General features: G+C 43.2%; 1 protein-coding gene across 1 annotated transcript in view; it reads right to left on the bottom strand.

Annotated features, from left to right (window-relative positions):
* vegfc (vascular endothelial growth factor c) overlaps nt 1-19,261 on the bottom strand; it is a 50,218-nt gene that overhangs the window by 11,290 nt on the left and 19,667 nt on the right. The window contains exons 2-5 of the mRNA XM_070828166.1: nt 18,335-18,572; nt 18,023-18,213; nt 8,415-8,554; nt 428-570 (exon numbers count right to left, since the gene is read on the bottom strand). Of these exons, the coding sequence (XP_070684267.1) occupies nt 428-570; nt 8,415-8,554; nt 18,023-18,213; nt 18,335-18,572 (712 nt within the window). The remainder of the gene's footprint in view (nt 1-427; nt 571-8,414; nt 8,555-18,022; nt 18,214-18,334; nt 18,573-19,261) is intronic.

Raw genomic sequence — 19,261 nt, 5'->3', positions numbered from 1 at the left:
TCTCAGAGTGGCAACAAAAAAGAAGAGGGGCAGATTGGCAGGAGGCTAAAGCAATGAGTCCATTTTTCCTTTGCACAGTGGCCTTTGCCATCCTAACAGTTAACAGCTTCTGTTAGGTTGGAGAAATGCTGCGTGGCCACCTTCCAGCTCCCTCGTGTAGACATTATTTGAGATCATTATTATGGGAGCTCCCATTGGTGCATTTAGCTGACAGTGCTGTGTAAACAGCAGCTGATGTTTCCACATTAAATGCTGTTTTCCTGTCTTCATCATTAATTACAACTATTCAGGTATTAAGGACACACAAAATCACATGGCCACACACACACAGCTTCCAGTAGCTCTGTCAGCTACTCTGCAATTACGGTTTCCTCTCCAATGTTTTCTGAACATAAATCTGTTGGTGTGCAAATGTGCAAACACTCACCAAGGTGCTGCTGGGAGGGCCTTGGAGGAGGCAGCGGTGGAGGAGGGGGACTGTGGAGCACACTGGCAGCCACGCTGACGCACCGACACTGCCTGCTGCTCCAAGTCTGACCAGGAGGACACGTCCTGTTGGCTATTGGACACCTTCAACAAAGGGCGACAGAGAGAAAAGACACTTAAAAGAGACATAATTAGCTCTAACACCATCAGAGGTGGTTTCCTTACAGCTCCACACACATTGCCTGGTCATGGTAACAGCACAGTTTCATACTATAAAACAGTGGCATCCCAGTGGTCACTAATAAATAACGTTACTAATCTCCCCTGCAGAGGTCAGAGCGTCTCTTACAACTACTTTGCACCCTTTTTGATCTTTGCAAAATTAACTGTGAATTGTCAATGGTTTTTATTGTGTAAGTCAAATAGATTTTTTTGGTCACTTGGGATCATAGGAAACAAGTTGGGAAATTAGCTTTTTAGCAAACAATCACTTATGTGCACATCCGGCGGACACACTGCTCCACTGTGTTCACCAGCAGGGTGTTAACTGGGTCTGCCCGCTGTTTGGTGCAGGACAGGTAGTGTACCCAGGAGAGCTGCAGATTCAGGTGATAATGCCTCCGTGCAAAAACTACCAACTCTAGCCACTTTAAGTTTATGTCAGATCAGCAGCTGAGTCAGTATTTACCAACACTGCATTCATACATAACAGCAAAGTTTATCAGTTCCAGTAAGTTCAGATTCCCTTAAACTAAAATGACAATAGTTAGCATTAACGTTTTTAACTGTAGTTGTGCTTAAGTTGCAGGTGAGAATTCATCAGGCTTTGGGTGACGCAGAATCTTGGTACATTTGGTCTTCAGGTCCTTTTTTTCTTTGTACTTTAGGATTTCTGGGTGTTACTTGTGTCTTTGTTGTGCTGTTGATTTGTCCAACTGGTGAAGCTGCTTTCTATTTGTTCATTATTCAGTTTATTCAGTGAAATCTGCTTCAGGCAGGTGGCCAAACTGACATGAGTGATGATGAGGAGCGTGCTATGAAGACTACTTTCATCATTAATGCCCACACACCTTTTCTACATGTTCGTCTAACCTTTTCGTTATTGTCCGATGATTTGCTGTGTCTTTAAAGCACAACTTACAGATACAGAAGCAGGCTTTAAACGTTTAACCAGAGAGGGCAGCAAAATACTGCTTTTCAGCCAATATTAAGAAACTCTTAATACCAGTAACAGTAAAGTTCTAAATCCTCCAAGTTTCTCCAACAAATTAGGTCAAATCACATCTTAAAGATTAATTACACGTGATCTTTGAAATGTTTATAGCAAAGTCTAAATAACAGTAAACCAGTTTCATCCGAGCCAAAAAAAACGTCATCTCTTTCTATCTGATCTCCAGGAGTTGCCTGGGACAAAAACCGGGCACTTAATTGGTTCAAGGAATGGCATTCCTCAGATCTGCAAGCATGTGAATGTTAACTCTCTTAACCCACTGCCCACGATAAGCCATTTCAAGGACTGTAGACAAATAAACACCTTGATCAAAGGAGGGTTCTTGGGTCAGCTTCAATCGGACGGTCAGGAGGGAGAGGGAAGTATCAGAGGATTATCTTTGATGAGATGTCTCCAGGATTTCAAATTTAAAAAAAAGATTTCTGGGATTTCAACTGCCTCGTGTCACCGTTTGGAACCAGAAGTGCTTTCATACGGTGGCAGCTGCCTTTATCCGGCTTTAGAAATGTAAACAGCTCTTTGTTATGGAATATGATGCAGCAGAACCATTAAAGAGATTATTATTGTGCTGTCTCTCTTCCATTGGACCATTTTCTAACACACTTCCCCTTGGAGTACAACAGTTTTCAGCAATGTTGCTCTGCAACAAATCCATAAGCCCAAACCTGCAAAAGAGCATCTTATCCACCATAAGCAAGATGTTTTAGGGTGAAGCCCACACACATGGACTATTTTTAGATATAAAGTTACAAGAATGTTGATCTAATGATGGCGTTAGAAGAGAGCATGAAGGCTATGGGGAAATCACACCATGGGAAGGCACCAATGTGTTGGTGTATTTATCACTATTAATTAGCTCCTATGCTCCTACCATTTGCAGGACATTTTAATGATGAACTGATTCTATTTTATTGAGAATAGTTAAGTTGATTAGTAGGCTGGAAGGAAGCAGATAGTAGGCAAATAAACATCCCCATCAAAGACAAAGACAAGCCTCTTGGGTCAACTTCAGATAGGTGGAGAAAGTCACTGCTATCTTTCTGTGGCTACAGCAGATCTGCTGTTTGCTATGTTAAGACCACATGACCTTGGTGTTTGTTTTCTCTTGGTAAATGCTTTCTGTTTTCTTTTTCCCCATTCTGCTTTCATCATTTTTCTTTTCAGTCTCTCTCTCACTTCATTTCTTCCCCTACGACTGTTTTTTTTTTTTTTTTTTTCAGTGTTAGGGCTCATAGTGTTTCTCATTGCCATTGCCCATTGCCATCAACTATGGTCTTCTAGCTGACGGTTGGTCCAAGTAATACATGTATTTCTTTAAAGATCTGTGGATTATCATTACAGCCTCATGTAGAGCGTGACTTTGGATAAAGTGACGTAAGCTGGTAGGCTGCAGTATTTACTGTAATCACTTTGTAATGAGTTAAAGTAGCTCACTGGGAAGCGTCACAATAACAGGAAACCACCAAATACACGAGAATTTTGAAATAAAAGCTGCAGCAGACTGTGACATTCCACTGTGCACTTGTCATGAGCAACCAATGATGAAAGTGAATCTCAATAGGACACACACACACACACACACTCTCTCTCTCTACAGGAAGTGACCAGACTGAGGGTTATCAACTGATTCATGATGATTAAAAGATCCCTCAGATGTTCACGGCCCCCTGAGACAGATTCTCCAAGAGAACATGGGTATGTGTCATTAGGTGTGTTCTAGGTTTGGCCATCCACTTATGAAGATGTTTTTCCTGAGCAGGTCAATTGTTGAGCACTGGAACAGCAAAGTCTAAGACGGCAGAGACGGGTGTGGTCACAGTCGGACAGGCTGCACACAGACTACAGCACTATTGTGGAGGTGAAATGAAATGTTACAGCCCCCTTTTACAGCGAATAGATTAGGCAACGACTTAAACACTTGCCTTTGTTTTCTTCTCTAAATAAGTTTAAGTTAGTAATAAGTTAGTCCGTAAGTTAAGTCAATCTGGAGGTTTGATACATCCTGTCTGATCGTCTCACTGCTTCTCGGCGTAGCCAAGTCTCCATTTCCAAGCTACGATGTTGGTGAGTAAAATGTTGTAATAACCAATAAGAATGATAAACAAAACTAAAAAAAAAAAAACCAAGACTGTAGAACAACCTGAGTTTACATGAATGTTTTTGGTGGCCTCATGCCCAAAAAATAAAATATTAAATAAAATAGAATATTTGTAATATAAATGTCTTCACATGAACTCTCCTTCAGCCACTAGAACAAAATGTCAGCTTCCACAAAATATGTATCATAAGAGGACAAATGCACCTCAGTGACCTCAGTCATTTTCCCTTGGATGGTACCATTGACAGAACAGCCTCCAGCATAACTAAACACGATTAGCACTTTCTTTGGAGCTCAAACTAATAGACTGATAGTAAAGATAACAAAATGGTAAAAACACTACCACACATTCACTGTTAATAACGAGTTATGACAGTCATCACCTGACTGAAGGAAAAGTAAAGCTGTAATACAGAGAGATTTTTATATTTGATCTATTCTGCATGTGGCCAAAGAGCTCCCTTTATTACCTGTCAGACACACAAAAGCCTTCAAGCAACTATTTGTTGCTTTAATAAAGGAAGGCTGAAATATAACATGAATGGGGATGAGTTACATTTGAGATACCCCCTGCTTTTCCCATGAAATACACTCTTCCCATTCAACAAAGTACATGACTCAGTTTTTGTACATGTCCTTCCAGCCACAGACAGCTGGTATTTCTGGTTATCAGTAAAGTCAGCTGCTGTTAGATACGGTTACACAACCAACATACAGTATAACCCAGAAGACTTCATAACCCATTACCTCCTGAGTCAAATTATTTCTGTTGGTTATTGATATCAACTTAACAAATACTGTCAAAAAAATTCTGATCATCATTGTAGTGAAAACAAACTCCCGCCTGATGCTGAAATTACTTCGGAAACCAGATACCTTGTTTGGATTTCCACAAACTTCCAAGAAAAATATACATCCTACAAAAAATACTACACACACACACACACACACACACACACAGAGAGTCAATTATACAAAACACCAGAGTGTGAAAATAGTCCTGCTAGAAAGCAACATTTAGGGAACTGTTGAGCTGGACACAGAGACGGACAGCAGGCGGTGAGTCTGCACACAGACGTATGCTTGAAGTTGTGAAAGAGTCTGGCGATGAGAAGAGACACAGTGTGGTTTCAATTAGAGCTGCAGTGGCACGAACAAGAAAACAGACACACACACACACACACACACACACACACACACACACACACTGATGGGGGGCAGAGAGGAAAGAAAAGTGAAAGAAAAGGCTGGAGAGTGGACAGGACAAAGAGAGAGAGGTTTTTTGGGAAAAAGTCTTCACCTAATGTGAAACATACGTGTGCTTCACGCTTACGTGTGTGTGTGTGTGTGTGTGTGTGTGTGTGTGTGTTCTCACGCGTTGGATGATTTGTAGGTGTGAAAATGTCTATAATGCATTTCCTTTTCCAGCCATAATCTGACACATTGTGTTTAACACAACAGCTCCGTGTGTGTGTTCGTGTGTGTGTGTGTGTGTATTGTCGAATACCAGCACGTATCTGCATTCCTCTGATGTCACAAGTGGTCTCGCTCACACACACACACACACACACACACACACACACACACACACACAGGATCACAGCCTATCAATGGGAGTGAGGTGGATTTCGCGAGCCACTAAAACAAAAAGTGCACCACAAAAACACCCCGTTGTAGATCTTTAAGGAGCGAAGAGAACTGATCTCTTTAATGAGTGAATCTGAAAGCCTGAAGCTGTTTAAATGGATAGGATTTCCATTTCATGAGCGGAATATCAGTCATATTATTGCAGATCATCATGTTACATATCCTGCAGGTTACACTCAAATGATGTATCTTTCATATACACTCACACTAAGCCTTCACGTCGTTCCCTGATTTAGATTTATTGTGTTATTGGGTCTATGGCACATACAGTATAAGTGCACATTCAATATTGAGCAGGTCATTAGTCTCCTGTAGTGAACCCCACCCAGAGACACACACACACACACACACTTCTAGCAACATCTACTTAGATTTCACACGCAGCAGGATCTGACCTTCGTTCGTCACACCGCTCATTCACCTGATTTGAAAAATGAATGGGACTAGAAAAAGAGCTGAGCATGCAGTGGAGACTCCTCTGCTTCACAATGTGTGCAATGTGTCTGCCTCAGGAGCTTCCTCCACATTAACTCCAAGTGTGTAGAGCTATAAACAGAAGATATATCGACTGCTATCACTTCCTTTCTGTTTATTTCTATCACATTATTGCAGGTTTATACATTTCTACTACAGACAGAAGAGCTAAAGATTAAAGATATGGCAGTACTGACATACACAGAATGCGAGCAGATAAGAAATAGCTGTTCTGAAATGCAAAAGATGTGTTTGAGGTCATTAAGAACAGAGCTCTGTGCATAGATTGTCCCCCAGAGTACTGAAAAGTTTATTTCTACACTGTAAAATGATTGTAACTGTCCTTTTCAGTGGTTGCAGAAACAAATTCAAGAGATCTTTGCATAAAATGCAAGTTATTATTATTTCTAAATGACAAAATGTGAGAAATGAAATAAGAGAAAAAAGCAAAAATGATGAGAAGTCTAAATTGTGTGATGGGCGGTAAAAATCAGTTGTGATATACGTGCAACTTTAAGTATGTTTCCATCATGAGCACCGTAAGTGCATTTAGTGGCATGTGACTGAAGAATTATCACCATCAACTGTTAATCTCCATGTGATTCACATAACAGCGGTGAAATTTGGTTAAACTTCACTACATTTGGATGGAAACCTAGAATCTAAAAACTAAAAGCCACCAAATTGTAGAATTTTGATTTAATTCTGCATCTTTAAATTAACCAACTAAAATTTTGCCAAAAAAAATGAGACAATTGTGAAAATCAGTGCAGTCTATGTGCTGCGTTCTGCCTAGTTGTTCTCCAAATAGACCAGTTTTGTTCTGTCCTCAGTGCGGTTGTAAAACTGGCTGATTAGTTGACTTGCCCAGATTTTGTGTTTTTAATGTGTTTCTTGTGTGTAACTTGCTGCTCTGTTGTGCTGTAGCTTACAGACAGCAGCTAAAGTCAAAGTGTTTTTTCCCCACATCTATGTCTGGTCTGGTGCCACCGATCTTGAAAGAATATTGATGTCGTGTTGGAATATACAATTGGAAGTCTGCACGAGGGCTTTTATTTTGACAACTGACCGGATTGTCTTTGCCATTTGTTTGTCTGACTTCCTGTCTGCATCATCTGCTCTGCGCTGTGGATGCGGTCGGGCCGTGGCCAGCGTCGAAAATAGGCCAAGTGTGTATTTGTAGCGGAGCGGCGAGCTGCTGCTGGGGCGCTTCTGGGACGCACCGCGGCGCTCCCGGTGGGTTTTAAAGCATTGACCACAGTGGGTGCAGCCGGACAGCGACGCAGACGAGGACACAGTGGCTTTGAGTGGCGGCTGTGGCTCAGAGGTAGGGCGCGTTTTCCATCAATCAGACCCCTCGACTCCTCCAGTCGGCATGTCGAACCGTCCTTGGGCAAAAGCCCCGACTTACAAAGCTTCGGAGTGTGAATGTGTGTGAAAGAACAGTCTCCTCCTGCTTAGATTCCCCCTGCGTGAAAGGTGTGTGAGTGGGTGAATGTGAATTTAGTTTAAAAGTGTATTGAGTGGTTGAAGGTGCAGAGGTGCTACACCACCATTTAAAACACCGAGGTGTAGACTTGGAATGACTAACTGCAGTATATCCAGTCAACGCCTGACCAATAAGATGTCTTGGGGAAAAATGTCTTGGGGCAAAACCTCGCTCCCAACCTGGAAGGCAGCGCTCCACTGTTTTAGCATGGCCTAAGCTCCTCCACTCTCAGCTGCAATTTGCCCTTGTGCATGCTCAGGTTCAAAGGTTAATGAAGGCAGAAAGGGGTGGCAGAAACAATCCTGAGGTCACCAAACACTCCTGAGCTGCAGATTCTGTCAGGAGACAAGGGCCAGCGTTGGCGGGGCCCGACTGCTAACAATGCTCTTGGTACGATCAGTGATGTGTGAGGCCAGCTAATGGCAGCGAAAAAAGAAGATGAAGGACAAAAGAAGTAATTAAACAAGGGAACCTTTTTGTTTTCTAAGGACACGGGCCAAAAAAAGAGATATCCTCATGGGATACTGACTTTCAGAAAGTGTTCATGGAGAGGTCATAAGTCACCACATGCTTCACGTAGGAATGCACGCACATCAACACACACACACATCAACATTTCATGGTGATGTGAAGTTAATCAAGAGATGATGTGAATGTTGTTTCCTAAAGTAACATCCCCACCCCCCACCCCCCCACGTGTACACACACACAGCACAGGAAGCAAGCTCTGTAACAATAGACTCAAACACTCTGTGTGTCTGCGTGTTGCCAATAAGAACACCTCTGCGGGAAAAAGGAAAAGGCTGTTCCTGTCCTAAACACACACCCATAGACACACACACACACACACACACACACACACACACACACACTGCTCTGAGGATACAGGAGCCACAAGTATACAGTCGTCTCCTCTGAGTCTTAATACTGTTTGCAAAGCTGACAGAACAGACTGTAAGTGTATGTGTGTGTGTGTGTGTGTGTGTGTGTGTGAGAGAGAGAGAGAGAGACACAGAGACAGAGTGGTGCAGTGTGGTATGAGGGCTTACTCTGGCAGAGCTCTCCTGATGATGCTGTGAACTTGTTTGAAGACGTCCAGTTTGGACAGACAGCTGCACTGGGTGTGGTTGGCCACACTGATGGTCACTGGCTTGGTGCCTTGGGTGATGGGCACTGTGATCTCAAAGAGCTGCAGAAAGAGTCACAGAGAGACGAGGTGAATCAAGCTCAGTGAAGTGCACCGCGAGAGTGAGTGTTTTAGTCTAAAGTACAAGAACTAAGAGTGACCCGCCTCAGCAGACTGAAGATTCAATTCATGATAAAAATGGAAGGCGATGTGAGACGGTCTCAGTGCACCAAGAACAAGCAGCCAAAGCCAGGTCAGTCATTTGGTCAGTCAAAGAGGCGATTAGCTCCAGAATAAAACAAACTTAGCGCTTTTCTGCTTGGTCAATTGAAACACATAGTTAATAACCCCCAAAACCTATTCTAATTACCTCGTGTATGAAATGATTAAATGGTAGATGATTAGAATAACCAGACCAGTCACACTGCTGATCATCTACGGCACCAGGCAAAAAAAAAAACACTGAATGAGAAGATGTGACCAAACTTCTGACTGGTCCTGTACATCAGCCAACTGTTTCAGCCACATCACCAGGGGACATTCAAACATGAATAAAGGGGACACATGCACAGCCACAGGTTATTATAGTTACCTGTTAGGCTGTTTGGTTGATTAGCATGTTTAGATTTTTGACTTTCTTCCCCAGGACTGATGTGATCATGTGATAATGTTCTCCACGTCAGCTGAAGAGGCCATAAAAGTTGATCAGGGGGAAAATCTGTCAGGACTGTGTGTCTGTCCTCTTGTACTGCAGTTCTTCTGCTCCCCAGTAGCCACAGATTGATGCACTTTGTACATGTGTCACAGCCAAATAAAGAAATATTCAAAGAGGATATTATGCAAAATGTCCATTAACGGTCCGAGCTCCAGAACAGATCGATCCTGTCTGTCTGCACCTGACTTCTGACTTGAAGCTGTGAGTTTTGTGTCGTGGGGGGGGGGCTTAAAGAGACAGGAGCTAAAATTGAGCAGTATGCAGTGCACACCATATGAGAAAAATAATGTGTTCTTGTAACGTTACAGCGTGTAAACAGATTCTGCTGGGACCCCAAAGTACAAAGGTGGACCTGAAAATGAGCAGAATATGTCTTCTTTAATAGTTAATTCTGGGAAAAGTCCCAAAGCCCACTTCAACTGGCCTGGGCTTCAAATTCAGTGAATAAAGGTAGTCCGGGACAAGAGGCCATTACTTCACACACTCTTTTACAAGGACCCTTCAGCGAGGATCCCTCAGCTGAAGCTCAAATCACTGGGGAAATCAGCACATTTTACACTGAAGGGTCTCCACTTGAAAAACAAAAGGAGTAATAAGGAGCTGGGCTTGGGGTTTCACATGGCACTGATGAAGATACTGTGGTAGAGAATAGAACAGAAACCCTGAGAGCCACTCCATTCCTTCAATCACAGAGTTGAACAGCATGAACAGAAACTAATTAGTCTCAATGACTCCTATTTAAGACCCTTAAACAGCTTAAACTGTCTCTTTCCCTCTCGTCTTAATAAGGATATCATTAAAGCTGACCTCAGTCTTGTTGACCTGGTGAGTCCTCACCATGGTTACCGAGCACACACACACACACACACACACATAAAGAGCCCTTTGAGATCATGGTGACCACCACTGGGTTGAAAAGTTCACCTGCACACATTCTTAGATTTGTGGTGATGTGTTGGCTTGTACATCTGCAAAAATGCTCATTCTTGGGCGTCCTCTTGCTGACTAGAACCCAGGCCCTGGTGTTTAGAGAGACCCACGTCCATCGGAGGACAGAAGCCCTCCACACCGCTCATGTGTGTCTTTAACAGAGAACAGAAAGAACACACAAACTGCAGAGCTGCTGTTGCTTTGTCCTCCACAACTAGCAAAGGAAAAGAAAAATAATGGTCAACATATCTGGTAGAGATATTATGAAACTTTATTGAGTCCTCAAAAGTAGTGATGGAGTTTTCAACTATCAGAGCAGACACCATCTCTATATTTAAGAGTAGGCTAAAAACCTTCCTTTGTGATAAAGCTTATAGTTTAGTGCTGGCTCAGGCCTTGGACCAGCCCCTAGTTATGCTGCTATAGACTCAGACTGCCGGGGGACTCCCATGATGCACTGGGCTCCTCTCTCCTCCTCTTCCTCTCCACCCTGATGCTTCATGTCTCTTTAATGTCTGTTACTAACTTGGTATCTTCCCCGGAGCCTTTCTGTGCTTTTCTCATCTCTCAGGTTCCTGTGGATCCTGGTCCTGGTCCTGCTGCTGTGGTTCTCAGGTCCCCCTCTTTCTTAATTAGTTATTAATTAGTGTCTTGAGATAACACATTAGTATGTTGCATCAACAAGCTGCAATAACATTTACATGACACAAGAGTCAGAGGTCGATTATTTAACCTCCCACAAGTCAGTGGGGCATTCAATGACTGTCAGTAAGTCACAGCTGAGTCCATTTGAATGCACTGTTGTTCATTGGGGCTGTATGGGGGGTGGGCTTTCTGCTGCTGAACTTGAAATATTTGTTGAAGACACCAACAAACAGATTACTGAACTGTGGCCACGTGTAAATGACCTCTAGTACAATACTGTCGTTGGCTCCACATAAATAGTGCTGATTTAATTCAAAAGGCCTCCAGAAAATCTTCTTTGGACTTTTCAACATACACAAACAAAAATCCATAGATATGAGCCACCGGCGACGATGACTCGTATCTAACACAAGGCAGCAGATCAAACTATACAAGCTGGGCGAGTCAGTCTATACAAGTCAGAAAACTAATATCGAGTGGATACTAATGTCAAATTAACTAATGTCTGATTTGCAGTTTGCAGTTTAATATGGTATCCTTGGTGGTAAGTTAAATACTCGGTGTCCTCTGTATGTGAGTGGCATCTTCATTGATAACACAAGGGACCGGCCTGCTGTGATGTTCAAATAAGAGAAAAAATCCAAACTCAAAGAGAGTCATGAGGGGGAAGACATGTTTTTATTGCAGCACTGGCTTAGTTCACCTTTTAGCTTGCGTTTTGGTGTTTGTGGTGCTGAACGGAGAGCTCCTGCACAAAGCTCTTCACACGCATTTCTTCATGTGACCTCAGCGTGTTTGTTTCTGTCACTGACGTCGCTTTCATCGCCGCACAGCTCTGCAGTGAAATAATGGCCGACGTTGTCAAGTTTCTCACAGCCTCTGTCCTCCTTCCCTCCTGTTTATTTCAGTTATGCGGATAAGTAATGTGTATTTTGTTACCTCCCTATTCAAAATAGTTGTTTGTTGTGTATCTGGTGTGTACAGTTGAAATGTTGGCTGAGAGTGGTTTCAAATTCAGCTTTGGTGGCCAGAAAGGAAAAGGTTCATCCTCTGAGGAGCCAAAAAAGGCTAAAATTCACTAAATTGCATGCCAGGCTGGCCGATAGAGGGAAAGAAGAGAAGGACATCAAAACATTCAGAGTCATTGTCTAGGGACCATGAGGATACGTAAGAAAATGTCTTTGCCATCTGGCCATTAGTCGTTGAGCTGTTTTGCTGCGGACTTTAACGTTGGAAGGAGGGACAGACCAGCTGATGTTACCATCGTTGGGCCTCATTGTAAGTGGAGCAAGAAAAAGAATATCTCTCATATTGCATGTGTGAGGTATTAAAGTTTAGAGCCAACGATGACAAAACCTCAGCACATTGAGCCCACTATAGAAGAGAGAAAGCAGGGCGTTAAAGGGAAAGTGGCACACGAACATCTGCAGAGTGACAATCCATCTGCAGGTGTTGAACTAATCTCTCATGCAGAGAACCACCAGACGGACAAAAGCGCTTAAAGACACTTAGAGTCAGTCAAATAGTAAATTATACAGTTTAGCACAACTTCTATTACCTGCTAAGTGTCGAAACCTCTTAACGCCTGCCAGCTGCCTCAAGGCGCTGCCAAAGCAAATCAGCACAATGAAACTTTGAGGATGACGAAACAGACCGCAGGAGGCTTTAAAAGAAACAGCCACGTTTGACTCCCCACCTTTCATACGTCCACTTAGAGACAATGTATTTGCAATCACTATCAAAAAGTCATTAGAATTCAGCAGAGCTGTAAGTTGTCTATCTAGTCTGCTATAATTTGAGTGATTTACTATGCAGTCTATGCAAATCTCCAAACTCTGACCAGTGGTCTGAGATTGCAGCCAAAAAAAGCAGTTAGGAGAAACTAGTGGAGAAAATTAAAGTCTTGTGAAACCTCAAAAAGACTGTGGCTCAGCATCAACAGCCTTAATACTGCTGCCAGGAGAAAGCCTCTTAAGCTTCAGTCTTGGCCTCCTTTCTTCTTACCTCAACCACAGACTGGCATGCGTTATGAAGTTACTTCATTCTGTGATCCAAGAACCATTCAACTGCTATTGTCCAATTTTCAAAATACGCAAGAAAGCACGTCTTCGAACGTACTTTTTGAAAAATGTCGTTCCCTCTGTGGAGGACAAAAACAGCCACACAAAGTACACCAGACAAACACCCCGACCATCTAAATGTGATGTGACGTACAACAGCTCTAAGCTCCTCACAGAGGACAGCTGATAGTCACGATACATTCATGTGGCTTCACAGCAAACGTGGCTAAAACATCCAAATGTAGTCCACATGTTCTAACACTATTACTCTACAGGTTATAAATTAGCGTTAACTTAAATTGCTGTATATAAATAGCTTATATCAATTAACAGTATTTACGCCGTTAACGTGTGTATTGTGTCAGTGTGCTAGTATTTATCAATGGAATCATGCCATTCAGTGTTAATGCCAACTATTGATTAACACAGGAGTGATGTGTGAATATTGTCATCGCTGACGCATGTTCACACACATTCACACGATTATACACACAAACTGCATTTGCACATGGAGGCCTACAATCACACATGCACACATTAGGCAGCCAAACACTCAGACTCAGCCCCATTCCGACCACAGTAGACTTCCTGCTGTCACTGAAATCAGCTTTAACAGATCATCTAACAGACGAGCTATCACTGCCAGTTCATTAAGTTAACACTTAGGGGAAATGAGTAAAGCAGCTGAGCTGAAACACTGAGCCATCACAGATCTCATGAGCCAGTCTATTAGCGAAGGTTACTCAGAAATGAACATACAAGAATTTGCCAGCTATATCAAGGCCCAGCTGAGGGGCCACTGAGGAGCAGGTAAATATTTCAAGGTGGTTAGGCTGTGTGTTACTGAAAGCCTCATGATGCCATTCTCATCAGCTACAAGTCAATTTCTGAGCTCCAAGGAAACCCAGCCCACCCTGTGAAGGTTGGGTTTCTGAAATTCAGGCAACACATTTCAATTTGATCATGTTTTGGCATCAGATACTAGCGACTCTCTTTACAGCCATCTGAATGCAGCAGGCTCCACTGGTTACATTTCATGCATCAAAAGGACCATAGAAATCTTTGTGCTCGAGAGAGTGAGCCAAACGTGTCAGTTATGGTTAATGATTCTCCACTTTCTACTGCAAATCAACAGGTGCACTGAAAAGAGTTCACACAGTCCTATGAAAAATCAAAGATCAATGAAAACCATCTGGTCCTGCTGAACCATTTCCATCACAAGAAGCTCCACATTTGAATAACAATACAGATGGATATCTGGCTTTGATGAGCAATACAATGGAATTGAGACTGTTCGAATTAAATTTGTGCCCAGGCCCCCACATGAGAGAGTGGAGTCATCAAATTAAACGCAGTTCTTCCTCTGGGGAGCATCGGCCCATTAGATCACACACTATGCTGTGTGCAAGCCTGCCACAGCTGTTACATTATCACACATGTTGTGTAATGCATCTCCATCATGTGTTTGGAAGGATTCTCCGTAATGTTGTTGAGGCATGTCCTCACTGTGTACTAATGTTTTGCACTCAGCTCTTCAGCCAGCTGCAGCAAGACGTCATACTGGGTGATCTTCTTCTTCAGAAAATGTTTAGAGAAAAACATGTGCTCTGAGATCTACAACATCCGAGACTGTGTGACACACGGCTCCGGGTCAGCAGCGAGCAGCATCACTTACTGTACACCGAAGCAAACATGAGCATCTCCTCCAAGGCATCGACACCAAACTACTGCTCACATGCTCACCGGCTGTTTTGTGCAAGACGTCACCAGCTTCTGTTGGAGGTTTGTGCTCCACTGAGCGCCGACTTATGGTTTTCATAACAGTGCTGGGGAATCATGAAGCAAATCTTTGTTTATGTGCTCTGGGTGCCAGGTCTCTCAGCTGCCTGCTCATTGCCCCCCAAAAGAAGACAATCTCTGTCTATTTCTGCAATATGTATACACAGTATAGACGGTTAATCAGAGCGGAATCCAGGCATCATGTCCCCAGCTTCGTATTCGCTTATTCTCTTGGCAGAAATGTAGAAACGGGAAAAAAAACTCCTGTGAGCATTTTTGATCTGTTTTCTGTTCCCCTGAGCGAGCTTATATTTAGGTCGGAAAAGAATTCAAATGATTAAAAAACATAGTTTTTCATTTCATGGTGACTTTAAATGTCCATAAATGTATGTTTTTATGAGGATTATGTTCAAAGAAAATCCTTCTTTGGAAACAGCGTCTACATGTGACCTGGCTCAAAAGCATTCTGGCTGGGAATCGACCCAACAACACTTTGACTAGACGGCCTCTCGTGATGGCGTGCTGCCAGAGCAACCTCTTTGCTCCTGTGCTCCAGATGCACTTGCTAGTTTCTTTGTGAACAGTATATTTTTTTTTTTTCATATTCAGCCTGAATATGCGCTCACCAAAAATAAACTGTCTCATCAGCATACGTTTTACATCAGACTCAGTAGAAATCACTTAGTGGTTTGGATCTGTACCAAACATTACCACACGTTCACCACGTGGACCACACAGTACTTCCGCTTTACCTCCATCGTGTTAGAGAGGCCATCCAGAGTGGTGGAGAATAGTTAATGAAACTATAGACGGCTTTTTTGTCCATCATTTGGAAATACTGAAAGAGAAACCACATGTTTGTGGGGCATGAGAAGGGCTTCACTTTCATGAATGATGCTCATCACAGAGACACATGGTGGCACCTTCGGTCTTGTCCCTTATTCTGGATCTACGCTGCATTTACTGACTGAAACATCAATTCAGCTCATCAATCACGGTTGGCCATGAAAATCTGGTACGTGGAAAATGGCACATACAAATATAAAATGTATCCAACTACTATATGAAGGTCTCCCACTAACACAAATAACAAAAGATCTGTACCAAATATATACCCCAGTTTTGTTTCACCTTTGCACAATACCCCATTGTGCAAAGGTAAATCAATAACATTTGAAAGCTAAAACCAATCTGGAAAAGGTTCAAGGAAAAATTAAGCGCTTGTATGATCGACGGGCTGATGTCTTTTGTTCAGGGGATCAAGTTCTGGCAAACCTCCCTGGTTTTCAGGTCCTTATTCTGTTGTGAAACAGGTTTCAGATTTGAATTATCTGGTTTCCACTCCTGACAGACGGACGACTACACAGTTGCGCCATGTAAATATGTTAAAACTTTATTTTCCTCGTTCCAGTGAGGGAGGAATAAAGTCAGCGGCCCACGGTGGCTACGGTGGGTGCTGTATCATGTTCCTCTTTGTGATGCAAGGCAGATTAAAAAATTCAGAATCACTGAGTAACTTGGATAAGTTGTTGGGACATTTGTCTGAAAGGAAACAAACCCATCTGATAGAGCACGATATTGACGTGGGGGGATGCTGAGCCAATTCCCCAGAAGTTTTACCAAGTTTCTCAGGAAAAAACGCACTCTGCTTCAGTCAGAGGTGAAGCACATGTTGGAGCACAACATCGCAGACATCTGCAAGCCAGATCAAACATTCAGACCCTGTAGAGATTTTGGCAAAGTAAATAAGATCGCTAAGCCAGACTCCTATCCACTTCCTCGTATGGAGGATTGTGTTGATCAGGTGGGCACAGCGAAATGGGTCAGTAAGTTTGATCTTTTAAAGGCTTACTGGCAAGTGTTGGGAAGAGCATGTGCGTCGCATCCGTGCTCTGTTCGACCGCCTGGCGTGGGCTAACCTTAGCCCCACTGTTGGCAATTCTTAAAGCCTTCCCACTACGGGGGCAAACAGTTTGTCTTGAGGGTGTCAGATAGTGGAGGGCTCAAAATGGAGCATGTTCATCCACTGGGGAGCTTGAATGAGCACCAGTTTAATTTTGTCTTTTGCTGTGTACAATTGTGACCTTTGGCCTCAAACAACAGGGGTCACCAAAACATGAAGAAAAGTCCGCAGCACGCTGATGCTCTGGCCAGTCACGGTTCATTTGGCTTTTCCATTAAACTAAGGAAGCTCACTCAGCGCTGAAGTCGTTTAGCGGATCATCATAAAATCTACTGCATAGTGTTCTCTGTAATGCTCCGCTTGTTATACTGAAGCTTTAACTCAAAATTAACTTTTAATTGATTTATTATTTCACAGTGACACATAAAGCCACTTTTAGGGCCAGTTTAAACAAGCGTGGTCTAATCATTTCTCAGCAGTGATTTGTGTTTCCACAGCGAGCAGAGGAGCCTCAGGACGAGCCTCTAGCCGAGAGAGAAACCACGCTGTAAAACTCTGACACACACCACTCCTCTGGTCAGACCACATAACAAGCCAATTAAAAGGCACCACATGCTAGTAACTCCATCTCTTTAACACAGTTGTACTCTGGAGACCAGTAGACACACACACACACACACACATTCACACTTCAACGTACTCCAGAGCACATCCACTCATGGAACCAACTGACCTGTGAACACTTTGTGTGCAGCTGAAGTGTTCGTCTGCACACACTTCAGTAACCACATCAGAGAAACCAGGAAGAGACTGGAGGACAGAGCAGAGTCCCACAGAGTAAATGTGTCCGAGGTCAAAGTTACAGTCACAGTCAGGTCAGCGGTGCAAACACTTATTTCGACTTGCAGAGGCCTTCTTCCCTTGTTAATCTCGTCTTCATCTCTCGTGGATATACAATTATGTCTCTGTGTGTAATTATCTCTCCTTTCATCAAGCCACTCAGCTGCTCTGTCATTGGTCCTGCACGATGCAGAAACATGGTTACCCATATACATGGGCTAGAAATCGTCACGCTAGGGGCAAATCTAGTGAGAGAAATCAAATGTCAAACCTCGATTGCAGTAACAATTTCTCATTCAGATGACAGCAGTTCACACACACGCAGTAGTAACCTTGCAACATTATGATCACTGCTCAGCTGAACTCCCTAAACCGTGCAAGATGCAGGATGTGCATGTTACAGGCCTGTCATGCTTTATTCAAAATTTGAACCATTGGACAGAGGGAAAAAAAATCAGATCTCAAATTCAAATTCAAAACTGTTTGCATGCAAACCCTTTTTTCCATACATCCAAAAATTGCAAAACGGGAAAGAAAAAAAACCCAACAACAGCGTATTGTGAGGTAAACCTCAGCAGACTTTTCCATATCAAGCATCCCACACATCTATATTCTAGCTCATATTGATAAGAAGAGGAGAGGAAGGAGAATGTGCTCACAGTTTTGCTGAGGTAACCAGTGGAGATATTCCTGCATTGTTTGTCTTCAGAGTGGCAGCATCCTCCACATCTGTAGACGGACACACATGGTGGTTTATAGAAGATGTTGGTGGGTGCCCCGAACTCCCTGCCCACATCCACACAAACTTCCCGGGGCATGCACTGAGTCTTCCTCCACTCTGACTCTATACCTGCACACAAACAGAACACAAGACCAACACTGCATCCATGAAACGGGGCTTTTTGCCCCAGCTTTTTCAACACCCCTCAATGCAGCACTTGGACGTTTTCCTTGATGGAGTGTGAACATACTTTTCAGGATATCCAAGTTGAGGTAGGCAGCAGCGAATGTCGGCTCTTCTGTGTCAGCCAGCGGCCTCGGTCTGCGAGGGTGGGGCCGCTGAGAGAGCTTGGACGATGAGGAGGCAGCGGAAAGTTTAGATCTGCACTTCAGAGCGGCCCAGTACGAAGGATAGATGAGACTCATCAGTTCGTCAACGCTGGAGGCTGAACGCAACATTTGCTCCATGTCTGGCTGAGGTGGAGAGTCCTGAAAGAGGCAAAAGACACCGTCACTGAAAATACTGCTGTCGCTGTGCATCATCACACAACTTGAAATCTAAACTGGGATTGCCCAAGAAGCTCACTCCATCCTACCTGAAGAACACATCACAGACGTCACAAGTCAAGTCACAAGTTAAGACCAGAGTTATGTCTGGAGTTAAAAGAAAAGTGAATTTGGATTTGGAATTTGGCAACTTTTCCATATTTTAGTTCATGTGTTTCACAAAGCCATTGTAGCCTGGGCACTTTGGCTTTTAGTCATTTGGTGGCATCTGTGTTTTTTGAGTTGTTCAGATCTTGTAAATGTTGGAAAATATTCATATCTTTGGAGAGGAGCAGCTTTCTTCCTGCAGCCAAGTGTAAAACCACAGCAGAGATGGGCAATAACGTGCAGAATAATGTATTTCTATCTATCTAGACACTTCCTGTTGCTGATCCCCAGTTTCTTTCATGTAACAGCTGGAAATGAACATCGGGCCTGGAGCAACATGAGTGCAACACTTGAAGCATCAGATAAGTCTTAGATTTGTTTGTTAGTTTGTACTTTGCCTTCGGTTGCCTGATGACATTTACTGCTGATATCACTAATGCAGCACACGTGTGACTGGGAGGAGACGTGCAGGGGACACAGCGTGCACTGTTTTTAGGGCCTCCAGTCCGATTTTCCGGTTTTGT

The sequence above is a fragment of the Pempheris klunzingeri genome, chromosome 3 (assembly GCF_042242105.1).
Source record: "Pempheris klunzingeri isolate RE-2024b chromosome 3, fPemKlu1.hap1, whole genome shotgun sequence".
NCBI lineage: Eukaryota > Metazoa > Chordata > Actinopteri > Acropomatiformes > Pempheridae > Pempheris > Pempheris klunzingeri.
This window is presented reverse-complemented; position numbering and strand designations above follow the sequence as displayed.